Source organism: Equus caballus, chromosome 2 (genome assembly GCF_041296265.1).
Source record: "Equus caballus isolate H_3958 breed thoroughbred chromosome 2, TB-T2T, whole genome shotgun sequence".
Classification (NCBI taxonomy): domain Eukaryota; kingdom Metazoa; phylum Chordata; class Mammalia; order Perissodactyla; family Equidae; genus Equus; species Equus caballus.
Window position 1 is genome coordinate 48,264,338 of NC_091685.1, and position 24,263 is coordinate 48,288,600.

Below are 24,263 nucleotides of genomic sequence, written 5' to 3' on the forward strand. Positions count from 1 at the left end.
CTTGGCCATTGGGAAGGACACGTGCTCCAGAGGTCACCGCGGACACTGGCAGTATGCTGTGGGGTGGGGGCTCAGGTCTTGTGCATGTGAAGGGTACAGCAGTGAGGGAGGCCAGTGGGGGCTGGGTCCCCAGCTTAGGAGGTGCCCTGCTGCCATGGGAGGGGACACTTGATTACTAATGGGCAGAAGCCCAGGTCTGTAACATGGAATTCCTTGGCCTTTTGCGGAAGTGACAGTCATTAGAACCTGCAGTGAAAGCTAAAAAATATTTTAAGATGTAACCCAAGGATAAAACACTCAGTGAATGTTTGGATTTTCAAGGGAGAGAATGACATGAGGGTAGGAATGCGCTGCTGGATTGGCCAGTGGCCGAGTGGCCCGGTGGTAAGGGACAGGGCTCAGACCAGCTCTGCCATCTGCTTGCTGTGTGTCCACACCTCACAGTAATCCTGAGAGCTGAGTCAAACGCGCGAGATGCTGACTGGGACCCCGTGATGATTAAGCCCTCAGTAAGTTCTGGCCAGTAGTCCTGTTAGTATGGAAGCACTTGATTAAATATTTGTCTACAAATAGGTGGTTTCAGTTTTCTGTCCTCGAGCTGAAGCAGGCCTTGAGGGACTGAGAGACACCTCCCTTGGGCTCATGGTGACATTTGTATGGCTGCAGAACACTGGCCTTCGGTCCCCAAAGAACCTGCCCCTGGGAATTCTAGAGGATGTTGGGGCTGGGGATACAAAACCTTGGCAGGACAGAAGCCTTGTTAATCTAAAACTAAACTAGTTGTTTTAGTTAGTGAAGCTAGACTGGCTTGGTTGACAGTGGATGTTGCCATTTCTCTTCTGGGAATGTCTCTCCTAATAGTACAGGAGGTCTCAAGTTCACATGACCTTCTACAGACAAAGAAGAAATATCTTTTCTTCAGGTTTCTCTTAGTAAGGGAAACTGTCCATTTTATCAAGAGTAGTTTCATTGTGATGGAACCCACACAGCATATGGTTCATCATTTAAAGTGTACGGTTCCGTGGCTTTAGTGTATTTCTCAGGGTCGTGCATCCATCACCACAGTAGGTTTTAGAACATCTTCATCACCCCATAAAAACCTGGTAGCAGTGACTGCCCTTCAACAACCCAACTGCTCCTGTCCCGCCCCCTCCCCCCTCCCCGGCAGCCACTGGTCCACTTTGTGTTTCTGTGGATTTGCCTCTTCTGCACATTTCGTGTAAATGGAGTTGTTCAACATACGGTCTTCTGTAACTGGCTGCTTCTCCCCAGCGTGTTTTCCAGGGGCATCCGTGTTGTAGTGTGTGCTGAGCTGCCCGTCTTTAAGTGTAAATTTTTTTCCCTTTGCCTTAACTTTTTTCTTTGCTTTGGAGTCTTGAACACAGAGCAGCTTTGATCTTGGTGTTTTATGCGTGGCTCTAGGTAGCTCCCTGGGTCAAGTGGTGGAGGCTTCCGGATTTTTCCCATTTTCCTCCAGAGCTGGTTTGTGCCATTAAGCTTCTTTCCAGGGCTTTCCACCTTCGACTGAGCGGAATCCGCGGCTGAACCCTCAGCTTCCCTGGAGTACCTTTGGTGAAAAGATAAGTTATTTTCTTCTAAATATAAGAATGGCAGTCTGTGACCTAATGAAGCGTATCCCTGGACCCTGTGGAGGAGGGAGGGACCACGTGAGATGACGGGGTGGCCGTGTCCTCCCGGGCCTCTAGTGGAGTTGTCCTTATAGGTGAAGGTAGATGTCCACTTGGGACCTGTCCGTACGTAATTGCTTTGTGAGTTATACAACCACTTGTCTTAAAAGGCAAGTAAACGTGGAGCTCTAAATATAGTTCATGTGATTTTTAATGCATGCGGCCAGTTGATTGATTGGAAATGCAAATACAACACTCTCCTGGGTCTTGGCTTCGTTTGCGTAATTGGAGGCTGAGCATGGGAGCCTGTATCCAGCACACTTCTCTGATTTCTCTTGTGGATCTTTTGTAATTATCTTTGGGGTTTAGATTATTTTTTACCTGTTCATTGATTCATTCTGTCCTCAGTCTTGTCTTGCATTGCTTTATATGTACACCCACCTCACTGTGTACTTTTTCTTATCTTGGGTTAAAAGGTAAAAAGAAAACTGATTTCTAAGATTGTAAATCCCCACCCTCATGACCTCCATCCATCGAGACTGATGGAGAGATATGGTCTGAGGCCCCCAAATCTTCACTGATTTCCTAATGAGAGCCACTGGGCTTTTCTGGAAGCTTGTACTTTGGTCTCATCATACCCTTGTTTCAAGCCCAGCTCACTTTCTCATGCTTTGCTCGGTGGGGTCTCTTGGTCCTGTCCTGGGAATGCTTCCTGCAGTCAAGTCCAGCCCTTTTTCCATTCTAAGTCCATCGGGCCTGGGTCTGCATCTTTAAGGGTGTTCTGCTGTTAGGCGTGTCCTGCATGCCCGCCTCACTTACGGTCCCTGGCCCGTGTCTGCCTGGCACACTGCACCCAAGGTACTCAGGGGCTCTCGCTCGCCTCTGCTGTGTGTGATCTAGTCTCATTTCACCCTGCTCAGCAGCTATGTTTTTAAATAGTTTTTGAAAATGGTGTTTAACAAATGAATGTGTTCCTGAGACAGACACTGATTCTGGGAGAAACTCTGATCTAATTTTGCTTATATTTAAGCTTTCTGGTATTAGAAAGCTCTCATGCTTAAAATATAAATTATGGCCTTGAGATGTTTCAGGTAAGGCCAGAATAGTAGCTGTCTTGTCTGAGAGGCGTTTACCTGCTCATCTCATCTGATCAGGTGCCACAAGTTCAACAGAGCCTATTGGGTGTGGTAGGGCTCCTAGGACTCACTCGGGTTTGGACATAATAGAACCGTACTGACCACCCCCACGGCTTGCAGTCATTGTCCCGGGCCGAGAGACAGCCTGGTTCCCCAGGCTGTTCCCAACACGCGACAGTCATGTTGAAAGTGGATCACATAAAGTGAATCGTGCTGCTGTTTTCACTTTGCTTGAAGACAAAGGTGGTGTGAGACCATCGTAGACCTGGCCAGAGCTCTTGGCCACTGAGCCTTGTGTTGGGGCGATAGTTAGGTTGGCTGCCCAGTGGCTCTTAGAGCCGACTTGATATTCCTTCAGGGGTTCCCGAGTTCTTGTTTGTGCAGCCTACGTGCTTTGCAAAAAGTACTGCTTTGATTGCCAAAATGAACTTTTTTCTGAATCTGAAGTTCTAGCTCGAAAGCTTTTGGCTTAGTGGCTCTTGGTGTGGCCCGAGGATCCCAGCTGCCCGCCCAGCCCTTCCAGAGGACCCCAAGCTTAAAGCTGTTGCCTCTTTGCCTTTCTCATTCCCACTGTGCCAGGGGCTCGTCCAGAGGCTCCCACCTGCCGGGGCCAGTTGTCCCTCTTAGGGCTGGTGGTCTGTGTTTGTGTTCTCGTGGTGATGACAGCTCCAGGACGGCCCTCCCAAACCGCTTGCCTGCTGGCTGCAGCACTGGCCTTGCCTTGCCCGGCTATTGGTTCTTCCTCTCAGGACGAGGAAGGAAGGGGTAGAGCGGCCGGACCCAGGAGTCACTGAGAGGCCTCCAGAGACAGACTGGTGGGGGCTGTAGTGAGGCTCCCAGGTGCCACCCCAGCCTTAGAGCTCACTGGCGTCCTCCCCTGCCGACTGCAGAAGCAGTTGTAGGAACATCTTGTGTGCGTGCTGCTTCAGTGCTTTGCCGTGAAAATGGGCTGGGCCGGGCACCCCGGTAGGGATGGGGGTGGCGGGGGAGGGGGGGGTGCTGTCTCCTATATCTGTAACGGGTGAGGGATTGTCAGGGTTCCTGTTCCTCGTTCACTCAGTCTTGGGAGAATCTGGTGAGGAAGAGAACGCCGGGCCTTCCCTCGTGGTCAGGGCAGGTGGATGGCTTCGGGGTCCTCACCTGAGTAGCACTTGAGTGCTTTATGACGACGCACACGTGTGGTTCCCTGTGGCCTGTTCCCTCTGAATCTAAACTCCAAGATGGCTGTGACCAGTGTTGGAGGCTGGATGGTGGAGACCCAGGTGAGCTGATGGGGCTGGAGCTGGGTGGGCCTTTGGGGATGCAGCCCTGTCAGGGCAGGGGAAGCCTCTCTGGCCTTGACGAGGAGGAAGTGGGGTGGACCCTGGGGCTGAGAGAGGGAGGACTCAAGAGTGACACCGGGCTGAGCGATGCTGTGGGTCTGGGGTCCTAGTAGCCTCTGGACACGACAGACATGGCTTTTCCACTGGCCTCGGGGGAGGCAGAGTGCCCCTGAGGGAGCCCTGAGCAGGGACACTGGTCCAGCTGCGTTCACCGTGGCACTGACTGCTCTTCGTGCAAGTGTGGGCTGTAGAAGTGAGTCCACACTCCAGGCCTGGGACACCACGGGCCTCATGCCACATCGGGGCTTCCTCCTGCCTGAGCTGTGTCGTCAGCAGACGCCCTGGGCTTGCCGTCCACAAGGGGCTCCCGGTGGGTTCATGACCTCTAAAATCTTCAAGACCTGTCCTCTAAAACGAGGGACTTCACCATGGCATCTTGGAGGATACATCCTGAAAGCTAGAACAGCACCGTAGTCCATGCCTTCTTCAGGGACACCCAGTTCCCGCCTGTCTCTGCTGTGGTGGAGGAAGGGCCTCTCCCTCCACAGTGACAAGGACTCGGGGTCCTGAAACGCTGGCTCTGCAGACACTTAAGGAGAGAGTCTCCCTGGGTCGTTGGCGTCTTCTGTGAGCTTTTGAATTCTGCTGGCGGCCTTCCCCTCATGCGTGTGCAGGAATGCAACCGTCCCCTGTCCCAGCCCCACGCAGGACACGCTGGTGTTACTGTCACCATACCCCCCAGAATAAAGACCAAAGGCCTTTACCAGGAAAAGCTCCGCCAAGCCGTGTTTTTGGCCGTCCCTGGGGACGTTCGGCAGTTGGTTGCGGGTTTTCAGGGATGCTTTTCCCCTTCCTCTGGTTGCCTCTCCTGAGCTTGGCCGTCGAGCCTCATGATCAGCTTTGCTTCTCTGCCTTGGCCGGGCTTCTCCATCACAGCCTCGGGCCCTTGGCAGCTCACACTGGTCCCCACAAGGAGCCCTGCAGGGCAGCTGGGTTGCTTTGTAGTGACCACTGGCCTCTTGGATGAGCTCCTCATCCTTCCTCTTCTTAGGCAGACAGTTTGGCTTCTTGTACAAACTGCATTGTCACAAGAATGTCAGAACTCCCCATTGGTGATGACTCGAGGTGGGCATGGGTGGGGTCAGCCAGGGACAGGTCCAGTTCAGTGACCGCCCTGGGTTTGGTCCAGTCACTTTGTCTTGTTGCTGCTTTTGGCTTACCTTTTCTTTTGTCAGATAGTCTTAAATTTTGTGGTAAAACAATTTGTGTTTTTCTTTAAGTCTCTAAATAAGTGGAATTTCAGTGAGGGAGGGGGTTGTTTACCAGTCCTGGGTTTTGTTTTTTTCTCCTTCACTGAGGAAGATTCACCCTGAGCTAATATCCACTGCCAATCCTCCTTTTTTCCTTGAGAAAGATTAGCGCTGAGCTAATCTGTGTCACTCATTCTCTTTCTTTTTGTATGTAGGACACCTCCACAGCCTGGCTGGTGAGTGGAATAGGTCTGTGCCTGGGATCCAAACCTGCGAACCCAGGCCACTGAAGCAAAGAGTGCGTGAAACTGTAACCACTCAGCCATGGGACCGGGCCCAGTTCTCTTTGGTTTTTTTTTGAGGAATATTAGCCCTGAGCTAACATCCACTGCCAATCCTCTTTTTGCTGAGGAAGGTTGGCCCTGAGCTAACATCTGTGCCCATCTTCCTTTGTTTTGTATGTGGGATTCTGCCACAGCACAGCTTGATGAAGGATGCCTAGCCTGTGCCCAGGGTCCAAACCAGCAAACCCTGGGATGCCGAAGTGGAGTGTGCAAGCTTAACTGCTACGCCACCAGGATGGCCCCATGTTGTTTTTTTAAACACCAGTTTGAGGGAGTGTTTTCCTTTGAAGAAAGGAGATAAAATAATTCTCACTCACTGGTCTCCGCAGATCCTTTTGTGCAAATCAGTTTGAGGTGAGCAGAGGCCCTTTCAGACACTGCTGTGCCACGTCCACTGTGGCCTGGGTGCAGGGTGGCCTATCTACAATGGACAGCTTTCCAGAAGCATCTGTTAGGAACACAACTTGCAAAGCGCTAGGTTACGTGGATTGGGCATCTTCCTTCTGTGCCCTGAGTTATAAATGGGAGGTGCTAATCAATCAGACCGAGGTGTGGCAGCCCTCTGCCCGGGGTCCTTTGGACTGGGAGCTTCCTCAGTGAGTTTAGGGACTGACAGGAGCCCTCTCCTGTGGTTTTGTGGGAATTCTGTGTCATCTGCCTGCCCACATCTGACAGTTGTTCAGGAAAGGCCATCGGTGTCCATCACAGATAACTGTTCCTGCTTCTGGTGGCCCATGTGTGCTGGACAAGCACAGCTGGCGGGTGGTAGCCACAGGATGGCACGTGTCTTGTTCCTGGGAAGTGGGGGCAGCAGGCGGAATTAGGACAGCTGCCCAGCTGCAGTTCTTGGGCAGGTGCTGGTGCAGAGCTGCCTCCCCACCTGGGGGGATCTGCTCCTGACTTGGGTGTGCTCTGGCAGACCAAGTGTAGGAGAAGGGTCAGTGCAGCCGGTACACACAGAATGTGATGCCAAACGGGATTTGTTTTCTACTTCCCAATATAGTTTTTGCTAATTTTAGCCCAACAAAAGCAGCTTTGCTGCTACCTCGCGGTTTGGGGAGTTCTTGGCACCTCTGTGCCTGCCTCTCCCAGGCTGTCCCTGCTCCACTGTGGGGCTGAGCTATGGGACCAGGAGTCGCAGGTCCGTCCTCTTGGGAGGCCTCTGGTCCCCACGTGCTTCCAGGCTGTTTGGAACACCCCGTGAATGTGCTACCTGAGAGGTTTGTTTTTCTGATTTTCATTCCTTTTATACAGAAGTAACACTTGTCCCTAAAAACAGTGCTGTTCACACTTCCGGGCAGGCTCACAGGTTCTGTGTTCTCTAGCAAGTGATGTGTGTGCAACACTGCTTCCCTTTTGTCGTGTGTGTCTCTGCAGGATCCAGCGTGTTCTTAAGTTCTGTTTGGGGACATAGCCATTTAACTAACATGAAACTGCTGTGAAGGGTCCGCATGGAGGCAGGAGTGAGCCCATCCTGCCTCCTCTGGTGGCTGGTACATGTGGTTCTTGGGTTTGTGTTTTTAATGAGGCCTTATAAGGCTGATGGCATTGACACTAAATGCTGGAGGTTTTGTTACAACAGATTATCAATGACACGAGGAAGCCGTGTACCACCTCACAGTGGCTGAAGAGTGGACGTCATGGCCGCCCTGTGTGGTCTGGGTGTTGGGTGGCAGCAACTTACATGCTCCTTGAATCCCAGACCTTGCCAGGCCACAAGCCTTGGTTGGGGATCTGAAGTGAAGGTAGAAACATTGCCACTATGTGATAATCCTAAAGTTTGAACTAAAAACTTGAATTGTCCCCGAGATGCGGTGGGGAGGCCCGTTCCTATGTTGAGGAGCCACCCATCCACAGGGTGCAGTTTGGGGGAGCAGGTGCCCAAGAGGCTCCAGCTGCACAGGGGGGAGCTTCCTCGACACCTCCCCTGCTTCTCGAAAGATGCACATAGCTGAGGGAACCCCAGGGTGGGCAAGGGTCTGAGTGGATTCTTGAAGCCAGCAGAGAAGAGAGGAGGGCTGCTGACCACGGCTCTGACCTCCTGGGCAGGGCTGTCCTGTATGGATCTGGGATCGAGAGGCTGCCCAGGGCACGTGGCCCTGCTAACCTTGACGCTTTGCTCTGCCCTCAGAATGAGAGCCAGGGGACTTGGAGAAGCCCCATTCCTTGCCTGGGATGTGGATGGTGTGGACGGCTGTGGTGGCCAGCTGTGCCCATCCAGGGGAGCGCGTGCCTGAGCACCATGGGCTGAGGGCCTGTTCCTCAGTATCACCCCACACAGCTGCGACTGGACCTGCCCTGACCTGAGGTGGCCCTAGCACCTGGGCGGGCACATCTCTGGAGTGCGTGGGGGGAGGATGCTTGGACATTTCTGAGCCTGGATGCCTTTGAGAATCTTCCCCCCCCAGAGGGACTTGAGTCCCCACTGAAGAAGTCTTACTTTGTGTCTTACGTTTCAGTTTGGAAGTAAAATCGGATTACAGGATTCAGAGAGCTCAGGTTCCCTGCGGCGAGGCCCACCCTTGGGGAGCCTGGACAGCGCAGGACTGGAGTTCACGTCTGAGGCTAAGCCAGAAAGTGGGAAACCTGGCTTAGGCATGGCCACGTTTGAGGACAGAGGAGATGCTGATACCGACCATGATGACCTTGGGTCCGTTCAGGCAGCGGCAGAAGCAGCTCGGGCACGGGCGTCCTGTTAGTGAAGCGTGAGCGGCATCTGGTCAGAGCAGGGCCTGAGCGAGCTGCCTGGAGCCCTGACCCCCATGGTGGGTGTGAGGGGGCCCTGTGTCCCCCAGCCTCTGGGTGTCCACCTTGGAGCTGAGCTGCACCCCTAGAGCCCTCAGCTGGGCAGACCCACTGGTCCTTGGGTCACATGAGGGTCGGCAGTGTCCCCATGACAGTGAAGGTTCTGACCTCCTGTGGTTGCTAGGAGAGAACACAGGGCCCCCAGGTGGTGGGGCTGCTCTCCTGCCCCCACCCACTGGTGTTGTGAGGCCGCCGGCCCTGAAGCCCCTTTTTGACCAGGTGCCACCTGACCAGGGCCGGGAGCTGGCACCACCCCTGGCCTCCTTGACCCTCGCCCTCAGGAGTTCTGTCTCCCCCGGGAGACCCTGCTTCTGTTCTTAGTGCTCCGTGTCTGTCTTTTCTTACCTGGTTTGTCTTTCCTTGAGTTTGTGACGTTTGCAGGGAAACAAGGCTTGAGCTATGCTTACCTCCAACCCTTGGGAAGCTCTCCTGTCCAGCCAGGATTGAAGAGGGGTGAGGGGCTGGGGCAGGGTGTCCACAGCAGGGGCCTAGAGGAGGCCCTGGTTAAAGAGGCAGATGGAAGACTGCTGGCCGGGTGCAGAGCCTCAGGGTGGCTCAGTGAGGATATGGGGTGTGGGGGCCCCACTGTTAAATCCAGGGCCTTTGCGAGGGAGCATCTGAGCCCTTTTTCAGATCTCTGCCACCACATTCCCCCTGCTCTGGAAACAGCTCATCCATCTCCTCGCTTGTGTGCTTGCCTTTGGCTTAAACCTCTGTGTTCCCTCCATCTCTTTCACGGAAACATCTCTGCCTTGAGCCGAGGCTCCCACAGGTGGGCTCCATGAGCACGGGCCTTGCTTTGTGCCAGTCCCCAACCCCCTGCCCACCTTCCCTGGCCCTCCTCGTCCACAGGAACCAGAGCAGCGTTTGTCACCTTGCCAGCTCAGGGTCCATCTGCCAGAGCGATTCCCTCCACACAGCTGGCCCCGATTTGCCTGTCCCATGGAGGGGCAGGAAGGACACCCTGCGTGGGTGGCCGTGGGATGGCAAGTTGTGCCCCCAGTCGATGGGAACGGGGTACCACATGGTACCGAGGACTCTGAGGGCCCTTCAGTGGATCTGGAAGTAGATGCTCATGAGGTGGACTGTTGACGTTCAGGTTCTCTCTGGGAAGTCACTTTAGAGATGAAAGAACGTCAGCTAAACCTTTGTTTCATGCGCTGAGGATACACGCAGAGGACGAAGTTGTGGTTGAGGTCAAACCTGATGTCCGAACTGCTACCTTGAATTAGAACTAGTGCCTCAACTCTCAGGGAAAGGGCAGATATTCAGAGTGACAGATGCTGCAGAGTATGTGGGCCCTCGGTGCCGCTGTCCTGCAGCCTGGGCGTGGGCGTAGACACAGTGGCCTGTGGATGGGGCTGCTCCCAGGTCTCCGGGCTCATGGCAGGCCTTGGGGCACATGGACTTATGAACTCTCAATATTTGCCTTTGTTTTTCAACTTGAAGACAAGTCTGTGACTGCTCTGTTTCTTTTCTTTCTCTTTTCTTTAAGGACAGTCCCTGAAGAATCCTATCCTGAATCTGAGCACTTCCCCTTGGGTTTCCATTTCGCTGTCTCACTGGTGTTTATGTAGCAGTTTTTAAAGAGCATGTGCTCTTCACTGACAGGGTCTCAATTGTTTGAAAGTTTGAAACCCTGAGCGTTTCAAGATAATCCTCTGTCCCTCCTGTGGCATGACACAACATCCTGGTCTTTCCCAGACCCTCCTACCCTCAAGGTGCCCTCCAGTCTGCACTGGCCTCGCAGCTGGGGGGAGGGTCCACACTGTCACTCGCCTGTTCCAGGTGAGAGCAGTGGAGATGCGCCCTCTCTGAAGACCGAAGGGAGGGGCCAGGAGGGCCGTCACACCAGGTGCGAGCTGGGCCGTGCATGGCTGCCACCCAGGTCAGGGCCACATTTGCTCTGCAAACTAATGGGGGCTGGCGGCACTCGGCATCAGACACCCCTCCCCCCGTCGCTCTCAGCGGGTAGGAATCTCACTTGGGATCTGGATCCAGCCACTAGAACCAAACAGCATCCCTGTCTTGGCTTTCCGGAAGCATCGGGTTCGCTGGGTGGCAAAGCTTCCTTGGGAGTCTCCCCTCACCGAGGGCAGGGCCCTTCTGGTCACCCAGCTGCTGAGCAGGGAGCCAGGTGACGTGGAAGCCAGGCTGGGAGCCCTCATGCTGCACTGTCCACCTACACCCGCTGGCCTCGGGGCCTCTGTCCCACTTGGGCTCCTGTACCACTTTTCCCAGCCTGGTTGAGGGAGTTCGTTTCTTGCAAGTGTGTGAACAGCAGGTGAGGCTCTAGCCTGCTCTCCTGACCTTTGGGGTGGCTTCCTGCCTTTGTCTGTCAGCTGGCCCTTTACTGAACATGGTTAACCAGGCCAGTTGCTGCATCCAGGCCTGTGGTTGCCATCAGCCACAAGAGCACCTGTGTGTGGTGGGGGCAGTTGGTTCTAGAAATGTAACAAGTCCTTCTCTCCTGCCAGGGGCCCCCTGGGAGGGCCCTTGTCCGCAGCCAGCTCCCTGTGCAGCTGTGGCCTCGCAGGCACCTGCTGGTCCACCAGGCTCTGTCTTTGCTGTTTTGCCGTGCATGGGTCCAGAGCTGAGTGCCTTCGGCACCGGAGGGCGTCGTTAAGAGCCATACTCAGCCAGGAAACATCGTGAAATACTTCATTCTCTTCTGACAGAATGCTTCTGAGCTCTGCAGCTGCTAACACTGCTTTCTCCTTCCCTGACTCCTTCCCTCCCATGCTCCTGGGTCTTCTGGGTCTTCCTTCAGAAGCCGGCCCTCACCTTGTGTGTGTCTCCTCCACAAAGGAAGTGATGCCCTCCCTTTGGCCCAGCTTTGAATCTAATAAAGATTTGTCTTGGTGGCAGACAACTCTTCGCATCTCAAGCCTTATTCTGATCCTTCACATCCTGATGCCCACTTTCCTGTCCCTGTGTGGTTTGAGAAGGGATTCAGGGGGAACTTTGGGTCCTTGTGAATTGAATTGGCTGGTGGGTTTGTGGTTTCCCTGTCAAGAGCTCCTGGCACACACACCTCCTGTACGTGATCCTGCCTGGCACAGCCTGCACCTTGTGTCTCTGGTATTTGCCAGAAGATAGTCCAGAAAGACCACTGAACTACCTCCCTGCTACATGTGAGGATTTGGGTTTGATCTCTAGACTAGGCTTTTCTCTTTAAATTACATAATCTTAGTTTCATTTCTTACCTCATCTACATAAATAATTGAGGGGTGAGTAGGAGGAAGGGGCTTTATGAGGACTGGGCAGGACTGTTGCAGACCCTGATCTGAAGTATGCCCTGAGCACCTGGTGCCCATCTCTCCTTGAGCCACAGCTTCACCCGAAGCTGAACTCGTCAGGGTGGCAGGTCACAGAGGACGCTGCAGCCTCTGTCATCTCTGTTCTGCCCATGGACTGTGGGGACCAGACCACAGGCTGCCCCTGAGCGCTTGAGCCTCATTTCTTTCCACTGGACTTTGATCTTGAGCATTTGAAGGACCAAATTCTAGAAGGACAGACCTAGATGTACCAAGCAGCTCTCGAGGCAGCAGAGGGCGACAGGCCCACCCAGAATGTGGACGGTGGATGGAGGTAGTTTTCACCACACTTAGCTAAAAACACCCCACAGCTAACAGTCAGGTGTCTTCTTTTTTTTTTCCTTTGGTGAGGAAGATTGTCCCTGAGCTAACATCTGTTGCTAGCCTTCCTTTATTTTGTACATGGGTCGCTGCTACAGCATGCATGGCTTGATGAGCAATGTGTAGGTCCGTGCCTGGGATCCAAACCTGCGAACCCCGGGTCAAATAAACCTAACTGCTATGCCACTGGGCCGGCCCCTCAGGTGTCTTCTTAGGTTAAAATTCTTAGGTGGACAACTTAAATATATATTCTGAAAGCCGTTTCCACCATCCAGGGAGGTAGGAAATGTGTTTTGAGTAATACAAGCTTATTTAAATAAATTGTCATAACTCAAAGTCTAGGAAAGACATTAAATTCCTAAATCAGCTAATCTATGTCTCTAAAGTAGAATTAACAAGATTCTTGGCCCCAGCTGTCCAGAATGACCTTCAGAGACCATGGGCCTTGTCTCCAGCACCTCCGTCTCTGTCTCTTGCGGGGTGGGGGGGGCGGTGAACTCTCTCCCTTGGGGCCCCATTGGGCTAGGTGGAGGTGTGGCCCTATCTGGAGGGTCCCAGAGCAGGCGCTTCCAGCCTGGAGGGGTCACCTACTCTGTACAGACCTTGACTGAGGGGCTGGTGAGTCCCCTGAGCTCTGAGGGACACTGAACCCTTTCAGGCTCCGGGCCTGGGCCCCCTTCCCTGTCCCTTTTCAGCTAACCCGGCTTCTTCCTCCTGGACCCCCTTCTTGCTGCTGGAGTTCCCTTCCTTTGGTGGGTTTCTGGGTTTTCCTCCTGCTGTGAGTGAGCTGGACTTCGGATTGGGTTTCCAGGTGAGCCTTGTCTGCTGAAGGGCTCAGCTCAGCATGAGTAGTTGCAAAGATGCTGCAGGACGAATGAAAAGGGCAGGCAGGGGGTTGAAGAAACAGAACGTGAGGGGGTGGCAGACACTAGGTCTCTGCCTTCCGGAAAGGGTTGGATCTGAGGGCTGCAGGCCGAGGTGGGCACGTCCAGATGCTGGGCTTGGGGCAAGTCCCCCGCACCTGATGTGTCTTCTGTGGGACCCGGGGACTGTAGCACAGCCTGCCCCCCAGAACTGCCCCTTCTTGCCAGGGTGCTCCTGCCGGGGAGGGGGCAGGGTGGCTCTGCCTGTGCAGGCACCCGGCTGGCACTGAGCTGGCTGAGGTGCAGGCACTTCTGGGTTTAATAACCAACGGCTGTCTGAAGTTCCTTAACTCTGGTGCTTAGCTACACGCAGAACGGCATTTTGCACATGTTGGACAGAAATAAGAGAATCAAGCCCCGGCCAGAAAGGTTCCAGAACTGCAGAGATCTGTTTGATCTTATCCTCACCTGTGAAGAGAGGGTGTATGACCAGGTGGTGGAAGGTAAGAGCGCAGACGTGGGATCTGCCGCACACCTGTGCTGGGCGAGATGCGGGGCCCTCTGGTCGCCATGGCCTTGCGGCCTCTCTCATCTCAGCTGGACGCACAGCCGCTGTCCTCGGTTCTCCCTTTGCATTGCCCAGCCCACAGCTAGCAAAGGATTTTTTTTTTTTTTTTTTGAGGAAGGTTAGCCCTGAGCTAACATCTGCCGCCAATCCTCCTCTTTTTGCTGAGGAAGACTGGCCCTGAGCTAACTTCCATACCCATCTTCCTCTGCTTTACATGTAGGATGCCTACCACAGCATGGCCTGACAAGCAGTGCCGTGTATGCACCCAGGATCCAAACCTGCGAACTCTGGGTCGCCGAAGCAGAATGTGCGAACTTAACCGCTGCACCACCGGCTGGCCCCAGATTTTTTTAAAGATTGGCACCTGAGCTAACATCTGTTGCCAATCTTCTTTTTTTTTTTTATTCTTCTCCCCAAGCCCCCGAGTACCTAGTTGTATATTCTAGTTGTGAGTGCCTGTGCTTGTGCTGTGTGGGACACTGCCTCAGCATGGCCTGATGAGTGGTGCCATGTCGACACCCAGGGTCCAAACCAGCAAAACCCTGGGCCTCCAAAGCTGGGTGCACAAACTTAACCACTCGGCCACAGGGTGGCCCCTAGCAAAAGATTTTTGAAGCATCTGTGGGCTCCTCTGGGCAGGGGAAAGTGGGCAGGGCTGTAGCGAGGTGGACGGAGGGCCTGGCCCCTAGGCTGCGGCCCAGCTGTGGAGATTGTGGCCTTCTGGCTGATCATGTTCATCAGAGCAAAGCCACTTGTGTGCTGGCCAACAGCACCCTACAGGTTTCATGGAGGAGCTGGGCCCTGCCTTTCAGGTGTGAAAGTGCTGTGGGATGCTTTACCGCAGGATGGGCTGGATGTTTGAGGGTGAGGCAGGCAGCCTGGTGTTGAGGTTGGTGATCACATTTCCTCGAGTCACAGATATACTGGGGGCGAGGCTCCTCCAGCGGGGCGGGTACTCGGGCCCGGTCTGATGCTTCCTCCTCAATTGAATTCCCCAAAGGCCAGGGGCAAGAAGAGCGGGTGAGGCACTCACCCTCCTGTGCCCTGGCTCTGAGGCCTCTGGCCCCCGTGTCCTTTTGTCCTGGTTAGATCTGAATTCCAGAGAGCAGGAGACCTGCCAGCCGGTGCACGTGATCAACGTGGACATCCAGGACAACCATGAAGAGGCCACCCTGGGGGCGTTCCTCATCTGTGAGCTCTGCCAGTGTGTGAGTAGCCAGTGCTCCTGCTCCTGTCCCCTGCTCTGGGCTGGGCCAGGGGTGCGTGAGAAACCCTGGGAGCCTTTATGTGCTCTGGGTCAAGAGTCCAGGTCTGCCTGGCCTGGGGCCCCAAGCAGCAGTCCCTGCCAGAGGGAGATGACTATGACCATCCCCTCCACACAAGGGTTTCACCATGAAAGTGACTGTCACACAATTTGATTCTCGTTCAGTTCATTTTCAAATGTTAAAACTCAAGTAAATGCAGAGGTGTCCACAAGTCTGAGAACCGACTAAAGCACCTTGTGCTTTTTGTTAAGTTGATGGAAGGGGTGCAGGAATCTGTTCAACATCTGGCTTTCATCAAGATGGCCATGTCTGTCCACCAAGAGCTTACAGGACACAGGCCCCTGCCAAAACCCCAGAAATGTCTAACGGAGCCTGGGGCCTCAGAGACAGATTCAAAGGGCTCGTGGGCACTCTGCCTTCTCCTCTTCACCCTCAGGACTGGTTGTTGCAGATATCTGGCCCTCCCCACATGGCCCTGGGCATCCTCCCTTGTGAGAAAACCCCATGGGCTCGTGCAGCCACTGTGCAGCTGTGCTTGGAGCAAAACATGTCCTCTCAGGTGTGACAAAAGGACCTACCCAAGGGGAAACCCACATGCCTTGTCCTGTTTTCTACCCATGGGATCTGTGTTTAGGTCAATTGACTGTGAGTGACAGAACAATGAGGAAAAGAAGTGGCTTAACCAGGAAGTCTGTAGATAGGCAGACGTGGTTTGGTTGTTGTGTGAGGGACCCAGGCCCCTGCTCTCTTGTTGCTCCACCCAGCACAGCTTATGTTTCCAACATGAGTCATGGTCCATTGTGGCTGCTGAAGCTCCAGCAATTGTGCCCATGATCCAGCCATCATGCAAGAAAAAGGGCTGAAGGGGAAGACATGCCCTAGAAGTTGCACATGTGACTTCCACTTGGGTCACATTGATGAGAGCCAAGTTATGGAGGGGCCACTCTCCACTTCAGAGAGGCACTGCTTGTAGAACGAGATAGGGGCAGCCAGCAGCCTTGGCGTGGTGTAGCCCATGCCAGGGCAGGTGTGCTCAGGAGCCAGCCCTGGGCCAACCCGGGGCTGTAGCCCCACCTTTTAGGGCAGGGGTTCTCCACCAGGGCGTATCTGCCACATCTGCACACATTTGTGGGTCTCACACCTGCAAAGGACACTAGTGGCAGCTGGTGGGTGGAGGCCACAGATGCTGCTCAACACCCTACAGTGCCCAGGGTCGCCCCCCGCAGAGCACTGGCTGGCTTCACCAGGTGACTTGGGGCAAGTGAATCCCTTCTGTGTCCCGGCTGCTCATTTGCAAAGTGGGGACGGGCCGGGCAGTGAGGGTTCATCCAAGAACAGGCCCTGCTGCAGCCGCTCTGTGCCCAGCCCCCATCCCTGTCGGGTTCCTCCAGGGGAGGGCCACCGCCGCCCTGGGAACCCTGTCCTCAGGTTCCCTCCCTCCCCTAGGCGGGTGGGAATGAGTCCCCACATCACTGGTCAGCACTGGGACAGGCCAGAGGCGGCTTGTGTGCAGCCCTCCCTTCTGGGCACTGGGGCTGGTCGGGGCCTGGGGTCCCCCTGGGTCCCCCGAGTGGTCCAGGCGTCCGTAAGAAGGCACGCAGCTGGGGCAGGAGGCTTGTGTGCTCACGTGTGCCCGCCCAGCTCTGCTCCCGCTCAGGCAGCCTCTCTGTTCTTTCCAGATTCAGCACACGGAGGACATGGAGAACGAGATCGACGAGCTGCTGCAGGAGTTCGAAGAGAAGAGCGGCAGGGCCTTCCTGCACACCGTCTGCTTCTACTGACCTCCCAAAGCCACCTTTCGGAGCCTCCTTCCTTTTGTTAATACTTGTTCCTTCCTCACATTGTTTTTACTTGTAGCTGTTCTGCTGGGACGGTGGTAGTGCCCCATGAACTGTACATATGAAATGAGAAGAGACACGTGAATGCCAGATCAAAAACAATCAAGTTTTCTATCCCACTTGTACTTGTGAGTGGGATATTGATTATAAAGTTTTTTTCTTTAACCAAAAAAGAAAGAGACGGTTTACAGTGCGTTTCCCCGCTACGTCTGTCTTTCCTTGTGCGTTCCTTCCCCTCGCGCCTGACTGGCTGGAATGTACAAATACCTGAATAAAGCAACGGGCTGCATTTTCTTAGGAAAGAACCTGCAATTGTCCAATAAATAGATGCTGCTGCTGGACGTCCTTGCTTTCTCCTGAGCCCCCACCTGGCCCACCCCTGCCGGCCAGTGCAGGTCCTCTGGAGGGGGCGGAGGTGGGTGCCAGACACACTCCCTCAGGAGCAGGGGGCCTGGCCCTGCCCCGAGCCCCCTTTGGAAAGGGGGGGCTTGGTGACCACAGTCCAGGGCTATGGGTCCAGCCTAGCTGCCAAGCACAACCCCGAGGTCCTCAAACGGCCTTCTCCCTGTGGCACCTGCTCCTGGGGCTGGGATCCGTTGCCCCTGGTGTCATCTGTCCCCCAAGGGGCCTTACTTCCTGGTGACCCCTCCTGGTTTCTGCAGCCGTGGGAAATCTCAGGTCCCTGGTGGGAAAGTAACGGGGGCTCCTGTGCAGGCAGTGTGGTCCATGTCGGTGTTGGCCATTCTGTCCCTGGGATGTGGACGCGGGCTTGGCTCAGGGGCTGCTCCCCAGGGCCCCAGCATCATGGGGCAGCCAGAGCAGGGCCATGGATGCTGGCCTCTGGGCTTCCAGGTTGACCAATCCAGATGCCTGGGGCTGGCCCCTAGGGAAGCTGGGGCTCAGCTGGTCCTGCCCCCACTGTGGGACATCTTTTGGCCTTTGCTGGGCTCCGTCCTCAGGCCACATGCCCATGGCTTTGGAGTGACCTCCCTGACAGCTCCTCAGCAGCCCTACAGGCCCCTCCACTAAAAGCAGTAACTTGCTGGAGCGAGGCACTGCCCAGCCTGCCTGCAGCCCCTCACTCCTCGGCCGCAGGGGTCCGGGAGAGGGGCCTTATGCTGGGAAATGGGAGAGGAAGAACCAGGAGCCCCAGGGGCCTCTCCAGGACTGCCCCGTGGGGTCCGGACGTAACCCTCGGTCCAGGGGCGCTGGGCAGGCGACCAGGACCGGAGTGGCCAGACGGGCGAGACCTGGCCCTGCGATCCCCGGGTTGGGGTACGGCGGCGTCGCCGGGGCGGGGCGGCCGCGGGTGGCGAGGTCCCTCCCAGGAGGCGGGCGCGGAGGGAGGAGGCTGGAGCCGGAGCCGCGCGCAGGGAGGAGGGAGGGGGGAGAGGGGAGGAGGGCCGAGGGCGGAGCGGTGCGCGGCGAGCGCGGCGGCCGGGCGGCCGAGCGACCCCAGGAGCGGCCGCGTTCCCTGACCGCGCCCCGCCCCGTGCCCCCTCCCCGGCCGGCGGCGGTGGGTGCGCAGCAGGCTGACCTCTGCGGAGGCGGCGGGGGCTCAGCATCGGGCCGGGGCCGGGGGGGCGCCGGGGCCGGGGGGCGGCGCTCCGGCCCGACCCGGCCCCGCCCGATGTCCATGAGCGCGAACACCATGATCTTCATGATTCTGGGGGCGTCGATCGTGATGGTGAGCGGAGGGGCTTCCCGCGCGCCCGCTCCCCTATCCGCTCCCGCCTCCCGCGCCCGCGCACGCCTCCCCCTCCCGGGCCTTGTTTACGGGCCGCGCGGCCTGCGTTCCCCCATGCCCGGCCTGCGCTTCCCCAATCTCCGGCCTGCGCACCCCAAAATCCCGGGTCTGCGCACCCCCTGCCCAGCCTGGGCTCCCCTAAACCTCTGGCCCGCGCTCCCCAGGCCCTGGCTTCCCTTCGCTCGCCCCTCCCCCGGCCTGTGCTCCCCCGTCCCCAGTACGCTATTCTCCCGCCTGGGGACCCCAGCCCGGCCTGCTCCTCGGAGCTGAGCGGTCATGGGCTCTTCCAGGCCATCGCGTGCTTGATGGACATGAACGCGCTGCTGGACCGATTCCACAACTACATCCTCCCGCACCTGCGGGGCGAGGACCGCGTCTGCCACTGCAACTGTGGCCGGTGAGTCCGTGCCCGGCGGGGTACACGCGTGATCACATATGTGCAGCCATGTCAGGGCCCACTGGGGCTCAGGTGAGCCCCATGCAGGCCAGGCATAGGGCCGCACCAGGCCGGTGGGGGCTCCTGAGGCTGGCACCAGGCTCAGTGGGGGAAGGACTGTCCAGCTTCCACTTGGGTTCTGGGAGCGAGAAACATGCCTGAGTCAGTTAGGACCCCCTTCCCAAAATGCCTTTAGAGAAAGAGCCCATCAGGGTGATGGGCAGAATGGGCCCCGGGCCTCCTGGAGACCAGGAGAGCAGCAGCCCAGCCCAGCAGCCCAGGAGGGATCCTGTGCGTGGCTGTGCTCAGAGTACACCATCCTCTCCCTGGGTCCGGACAGTGTCCATGAACTTTCCTGGGATCCAGGTACCGGGATGTGCAGAAGGTCAAAGTGAGCCTCGCCCAACCCCCTCATGGTACAGAGGAAGAACTGAGGCAAGGGGGGGTGGAGCTTGCTCAAGGTCACTCAGAGAATAAGAGGAGAACCCAGGCCCCCTACGCCCACTGTGTGATCCCCCCATTCTGTGCACATGCAGTGATGGAGTCTTTCTGGCCATGCATGTTTGTACGTCCATGTACGAAATAAACATCTTCTCATGAGACGCGCATGTGTGTACCGTCTGTGCATATACATGTGCGTACACATAGCGCACGCGCAGGTTCGCATGCACACCCTCATCCCCACAGGACGCCCTCATGCTGGGACCAGTGAGAAGATAGACAGTGGCTTGAGCAGCAGAGACTCACCCAAGGTCACACAGCTAGCAAGGGACTGGGGGCACGAATCTGTGTTCTTTATCTCTGCCCGTACTCCTGCTGCAGGGACGTGTGTGCACACGTAGTGGGCGTGGGGAGTGTGTGTGAGACAGGACAGTTTCATGCCTCATTAAGCATGCTCCATGCCTATGGGTGCAGACTCATGTGTCGAAGCCGAACATGAACATGGGCATTAGCGCAGGTAGCGATGAGTGTAAAGGACCCTCAGGTGTGCTGGCCGACAGGCATCAAGAAGGCTTGCCAGGTGGCCACACTTTCCCAGAGATCCCTGCACTCCTGCCTGGTGCATGCCGCCGGAGCTGAAGGAGGGGCCTGAGGTCAGCTCCACAGCCTCCTAGGCAGCAATGACCCAGAGGCTGTAAAGTGGGGTGATCCTGAGACCCTCCTGGAGACTGGTGGTGTGCATGACACTGGGCCCAGACTCTGAGCTCCGTAAACATTAGTAATGCACATTGTACATGTGTGTGGGCTGTTGTATTGTGACCAGCATGTGTGTGCCCGCGACCTCACACCACGTGCCCATCTGAGCAGACAGGGTGTGTTTTCAGAGTGTATTTGCACAGAGTGTGTGTATGGGTCACATTGTGTGTCCAGAGTACATGTGGACTCATGTGAAACAAGCATCTAGAGAATGCAGGCTGGAGCTGGGCCTGCGTGCACAGGTTAGTGGTTACTGTGTCTGTGGATGCAGAAAACATGGAGAGCCACGCTTACCATAGACAGAGTGTTTCTGCGTGTGTGTATGTGTCCACACGTGTGTGCTTTGTACACGTCACTACATACAGGATATGTAAATTCGGTGTACAAAGTCTTCTTGTATATTGAAATGTGTACGCACAGCACACGTATATAGTGAATATGCATTAAAGAGTGTGCTCCACTTGGGTGTAGTGAATGTGTCTGCAGAGTAGTTTTGCACATGAGGTATCCATGTGTAGACCATGTACGTGCATTGCACAATGGATTCTACCCATGTGTGTACACACCGTGTGCAGAATACTCATGCATACATGCATACATGTATGCCTTCTACATGCCTACATGGAGAATTTCATACATACACCATGTATGTAAATTAATGCTCTAAAGCATGTGTGCCAGCAGGTGGTGTCTGTGCGCACACAAACCCATGCATATGCCGTGGCACCCACAGAGAGGATGGTGTGTGCAAAGCATCTACATGTGATACACACCATGTTGGTGCTGGGCAAGCATGCACATGCACACGTGCAGCTTGTGGGACCAAGTCCGTGGTATACACGCCATGTCCTGTGCATGTGGCCGGCGTGTATACACGACATGCGTCGGATCTCAGGTAGACACATGCAGCATGTGCGGCCCAGGCAGGACACATGTATGTACACATCATAGAAATACGTGTGCACACGGGAGATCTGAGCCCCCACCCCCCAGGGGCCTGATTTGGAGGAAGGAAGAGGGCAAGGGTCAAGGGAAGTGCTGCAGGTGCCAGGCCAGTGATGGGGGCACAGGTCATGCCCTCTGACCGCCCAGAGGTCCTGAGCCACTGGGGTGGTTGGGTCTCTGGCCTCATCCTACTTGCAATGCGCCAGGGGAATTTCTGGCTTCCTTGGTGACTCGATCTTCAAGTTTCCTGCCTTGACCAGCTGTGTGTCCTGGGGCGGGAAGCTGGTCCTGAGGAAGACCCTGTCAGGGCTCCTGGGCCCAGAAGGCTGGGGAGGGCAGGAGATGGTGGTGATGCTATGTTATCAACCCCCAAGAGGCCTGTCCTGGCATGGTGTGCCCGGGTGACAGGGATTGCCAACAGGTCACGAAGGGCATCCTCCCCTGGGGGGCCGGAAGCTGCCACACATTCTGGGTGGTGATCAATAGTTTTCCATCACTTATTGATGACCGATAGTGGCTATTGATGGATTGTGATCAGAAGAGCAACGGCTGCCAGATGTCAGGCACTTCTTGCTGACTGTTCCAGGGCTGATGACCCCTGCTCCATGGGCCTGTGACTGAGGCCCCACTCACCATCCATGGGGACTGGTCACACTCTGGACGTGCTGAGCAGGATGGCCTCCAGGGTCCCCAGGAGGAGCAGGACAGGGTGTGAGGAGAGCCCAGCCTGCTGCTGTCCCTGCTGGGCTGGGTTGGGGCTCCAGGACCCCCTGACCCCGCTGGGAGGAAGGCACTGTGTGGTCCCTCCTGGCACAGGGACATCAGTGAGGGAGGGACAGCAGGTGCCCGGGGTCAGGGAGGACTCGTGGGGTTTCCCGTTTTGAGAAGATTCCTCTGGGGCAGAAGTGCAGCATGACCGGTGGCAAGGGGGAGTGAGGGGGTCAGGCCCTATCTCGGCTGAAGACCAGGCGGAGGTGTCACCATCTAACTGAGGGGAAGTTGAGGAGGAGCAGGTTTGGGGAGGGAGGAGCTATTTTTAGGTGCGAGTTTGAGGTGTCTATAGATCCCACGTGGAGACGCCACGCAGGCAGCTGGAGCTCAGAGCAGACGTGATGGGCGGCAGGGACTTGGGGGTGGAGTGGGGAATGCAGAGTTGGAGAAGTCGGTGAAGGGGCTTGGAGAGGAGAGGAAACCAGGAGAGGTGGCCCCCTGGGCAAGAGGACCCCAGGGTGGTCTGGGCAAGAGGAGGTGCTGCAGCCTGGAGGCTGAGAGTGCATGGACCTCGTGGTGCCTTGGGCGCCAGGGCCGGCAGCTCCCTCTCCAGGGCTCTCCTGTGGGCAGGGGGTGGGGGGCCCACAGTCTGTTGTCCTGGGTGCTGGGCTCCTGGGCAGGGCCACCCCAGCTGGGATCACCAGGCCCAGAGGGCTCCCCGGAGGAAGAAGGGATCCAGGTAGGCCTGAGGCTGGAGGAAGCCTTGTGGGGAGGGTTCATTGTGGCCCTCAGAGGCAAATGAGGGCCTGGAGGGTTCAGTGGCCTGAGCCTGGACAGTTGAGGGCATGGCTCAGGCACTGGGGGGTGCTAGGACCCAGGGGAGGGGCCACGGTCCTCGTGGTCCTGGACAGCTGGACATCGTCCATCCCAGGAGCAGCAGAGCAGGTGGCAGACATGTGGATCTGTGAAGGGCATGGGCAAGGGAGCACACCCAGGAGAGGGAGTGAGAGGATGGGGCACAGGGCAGAGCCTCCAGGTCTCCAGCACAGAGAATCAGGGCAGGGGGCACCTGTGAGGGCCACAGGAGCAGAAGGAAACCAGAGGCCCGGGGCAGAGCTGATCCCACGTGAATTTCCGTGGAGGGGATGCTGGGGAAAAGGTGCAGGGAATGTCGGGTGGGAGGGAGAAGCCAGAGGGCGTCCCCGAGGAACCAGCAGGTGCACTGCGACCCTGCCACCGGACCAGGACACCCTGCCCTGGGCCCTCACCCTGGAAGGATTCGTCCACCTGCACTGTGTTCCTGTGACCCGTCAGGGTCGCCTCTGAGCCCCAGGCGGGGCAGAGGAGGGAGGAGGGTGATGCCTGGGCTGAGACACAGCCAAGGCCGGCCCCGAACTTCTCTCTGACCGCTGACCTCGCAAACGCCCACCAACTGGGCAGCCTCACGCCCGATAACCCGGGTCCAGGCCAAGTCCGCTGGCCCTGCCCGACCTCAGCCCCAGAAGGGCTGATGCAAGGATCCCGGCGGGCGAGCGGGTGCCCTTACCGCGGGGGACCCGCCCGCCCTGCCGCCCCCAGGCACCACATCCACTACGTGATCCCATACGACGGGGACCAGTCGGTGGTGGACGCTTCCGAGAACTACTTCGTGACGGACAACGTCACCAAGCAGGAGATCGACCTCATGCTGGGGCTGCTGCTTGGCTTCTGCATCAGCTGGTTCCTGGTGTGGATGGACGGCGTCCTGCACTGCGCCGTGCGCGCCTGGAGGGCGGGCAGGCGCTACGGTGAGCGGGGGACAAGCGCGGCCAGCAGCCGGGCGGGAGAGCCTGACCTCCAGCGCCCGGACCACACCCCTGGCCATGCCCCGCCCCCGGCCCTATTCCTACCGGAAGACCACACCCATCCTGGCCCCCGCCCCCCTCCCCGCTCCTCCCCTGACCGCCCCATCATGGCCCCGCCCCGCCCCCGGCCGTATTAATACAAGACCCCGCCCTGACCCCGCCCACACAGCCCTCGCCGGACAGCGCCTTTACTGGGCCCACTCCCCACCCCTCCAGCCGTGGCCCCGGCCCCGCCCCTGGCTGCCCCACCCCTCCAGTCCTGGCCCCGCCCCCGGTCCCTGACCACGCCCCCACCCCCGCAGACGGCTCGTGGACCTGGCTGCCCAAGCTGTGCAGCCTGCGGGAGCTGGGCCGGCGGCCACACAGGCCCTTCGAAGAGGCGGCGGGGAACATGGTGCACGTGAAGCAGAAACTCTACCACAACGGCCACCCGAGCCCGCGGCACCTCTGAGCCGCGCAGGACTCGTGGGGCCGCCGGCCACCGCGCCCACCTACACGGGACTGGACGGCCGCCCCGGGCCAGGGCGCCCGCGGCCGCCGGGCGTGTCCAGCGGAAGGTGCTGTCTCCTCTTCTTTTTATAAAGGGGTCGGGGTGGGGCCGGGGGGGCCGCCGGTCTCAGGGGCCGGGGCGGCGTGCCCGGAGGGGGCGGTTGGGCCACCGGCTCCCTGCGGTCCTGCCTGCGCCCAGCCTGGGACCACGACTGCTACTTCAAACCGGCTGTGCGC

General features: G+C 57.1%; 2 protein-coding genes across 2 annotated transcripts in view; both read left to right on the plus strand.

The window, feature by feature from the left end:
* SSU72 (SSU72 homolog, RNA polymerase II CTD phosphatase) overlaps positions 1-16,998 on the plus strand; it is a 31,641-nt gene extending 14,643 nt beyond the window's left edge. The window contains exons 3-5 of the mRNA XM_023635997.2: positions 13,350-13,489; positions 14,644-14,762; positions 16,499-16,998. Of these exons, the coding sequence (XP_023491765.1) occupies positions 13,350-13,489; positions 14,644-14,762; positions 16,499-16,600 (361 nt within the window). The 3' untranslated portion in view covers positions 16,601-16,998. The remainder of the gene's footprint in view (positions 1-13,349; positions 13,490-14,643; positions 14,763-16,498) is intronic.
* Positions 16,999-18,054: 1,056 nt separating this feature from the next.
* On the plus strand, positions 18,055-24,134 carry TMEM240 (transmembrane protein 240). Its single transcript, XM_023636014.2, has 4 exons — positions 18,055-18,344; positions 18,695-18,801; positions 23,272-23,480; positions 23,840-24,134. Exons 1-4 carry the CDS (start codon positions 18,288-18,290, stop codon positions 23,986-23,988), a joined length of 522 nt encoding a protein of 173 aa, XP_023491782.1. The 5' UTR covers positions 18,055-18,287; the 3' UTR covers positions 23,989-24,134.
* The last annotated feature ends 129 nt before the right edge of the window (positions 24,135-24,263 follow it).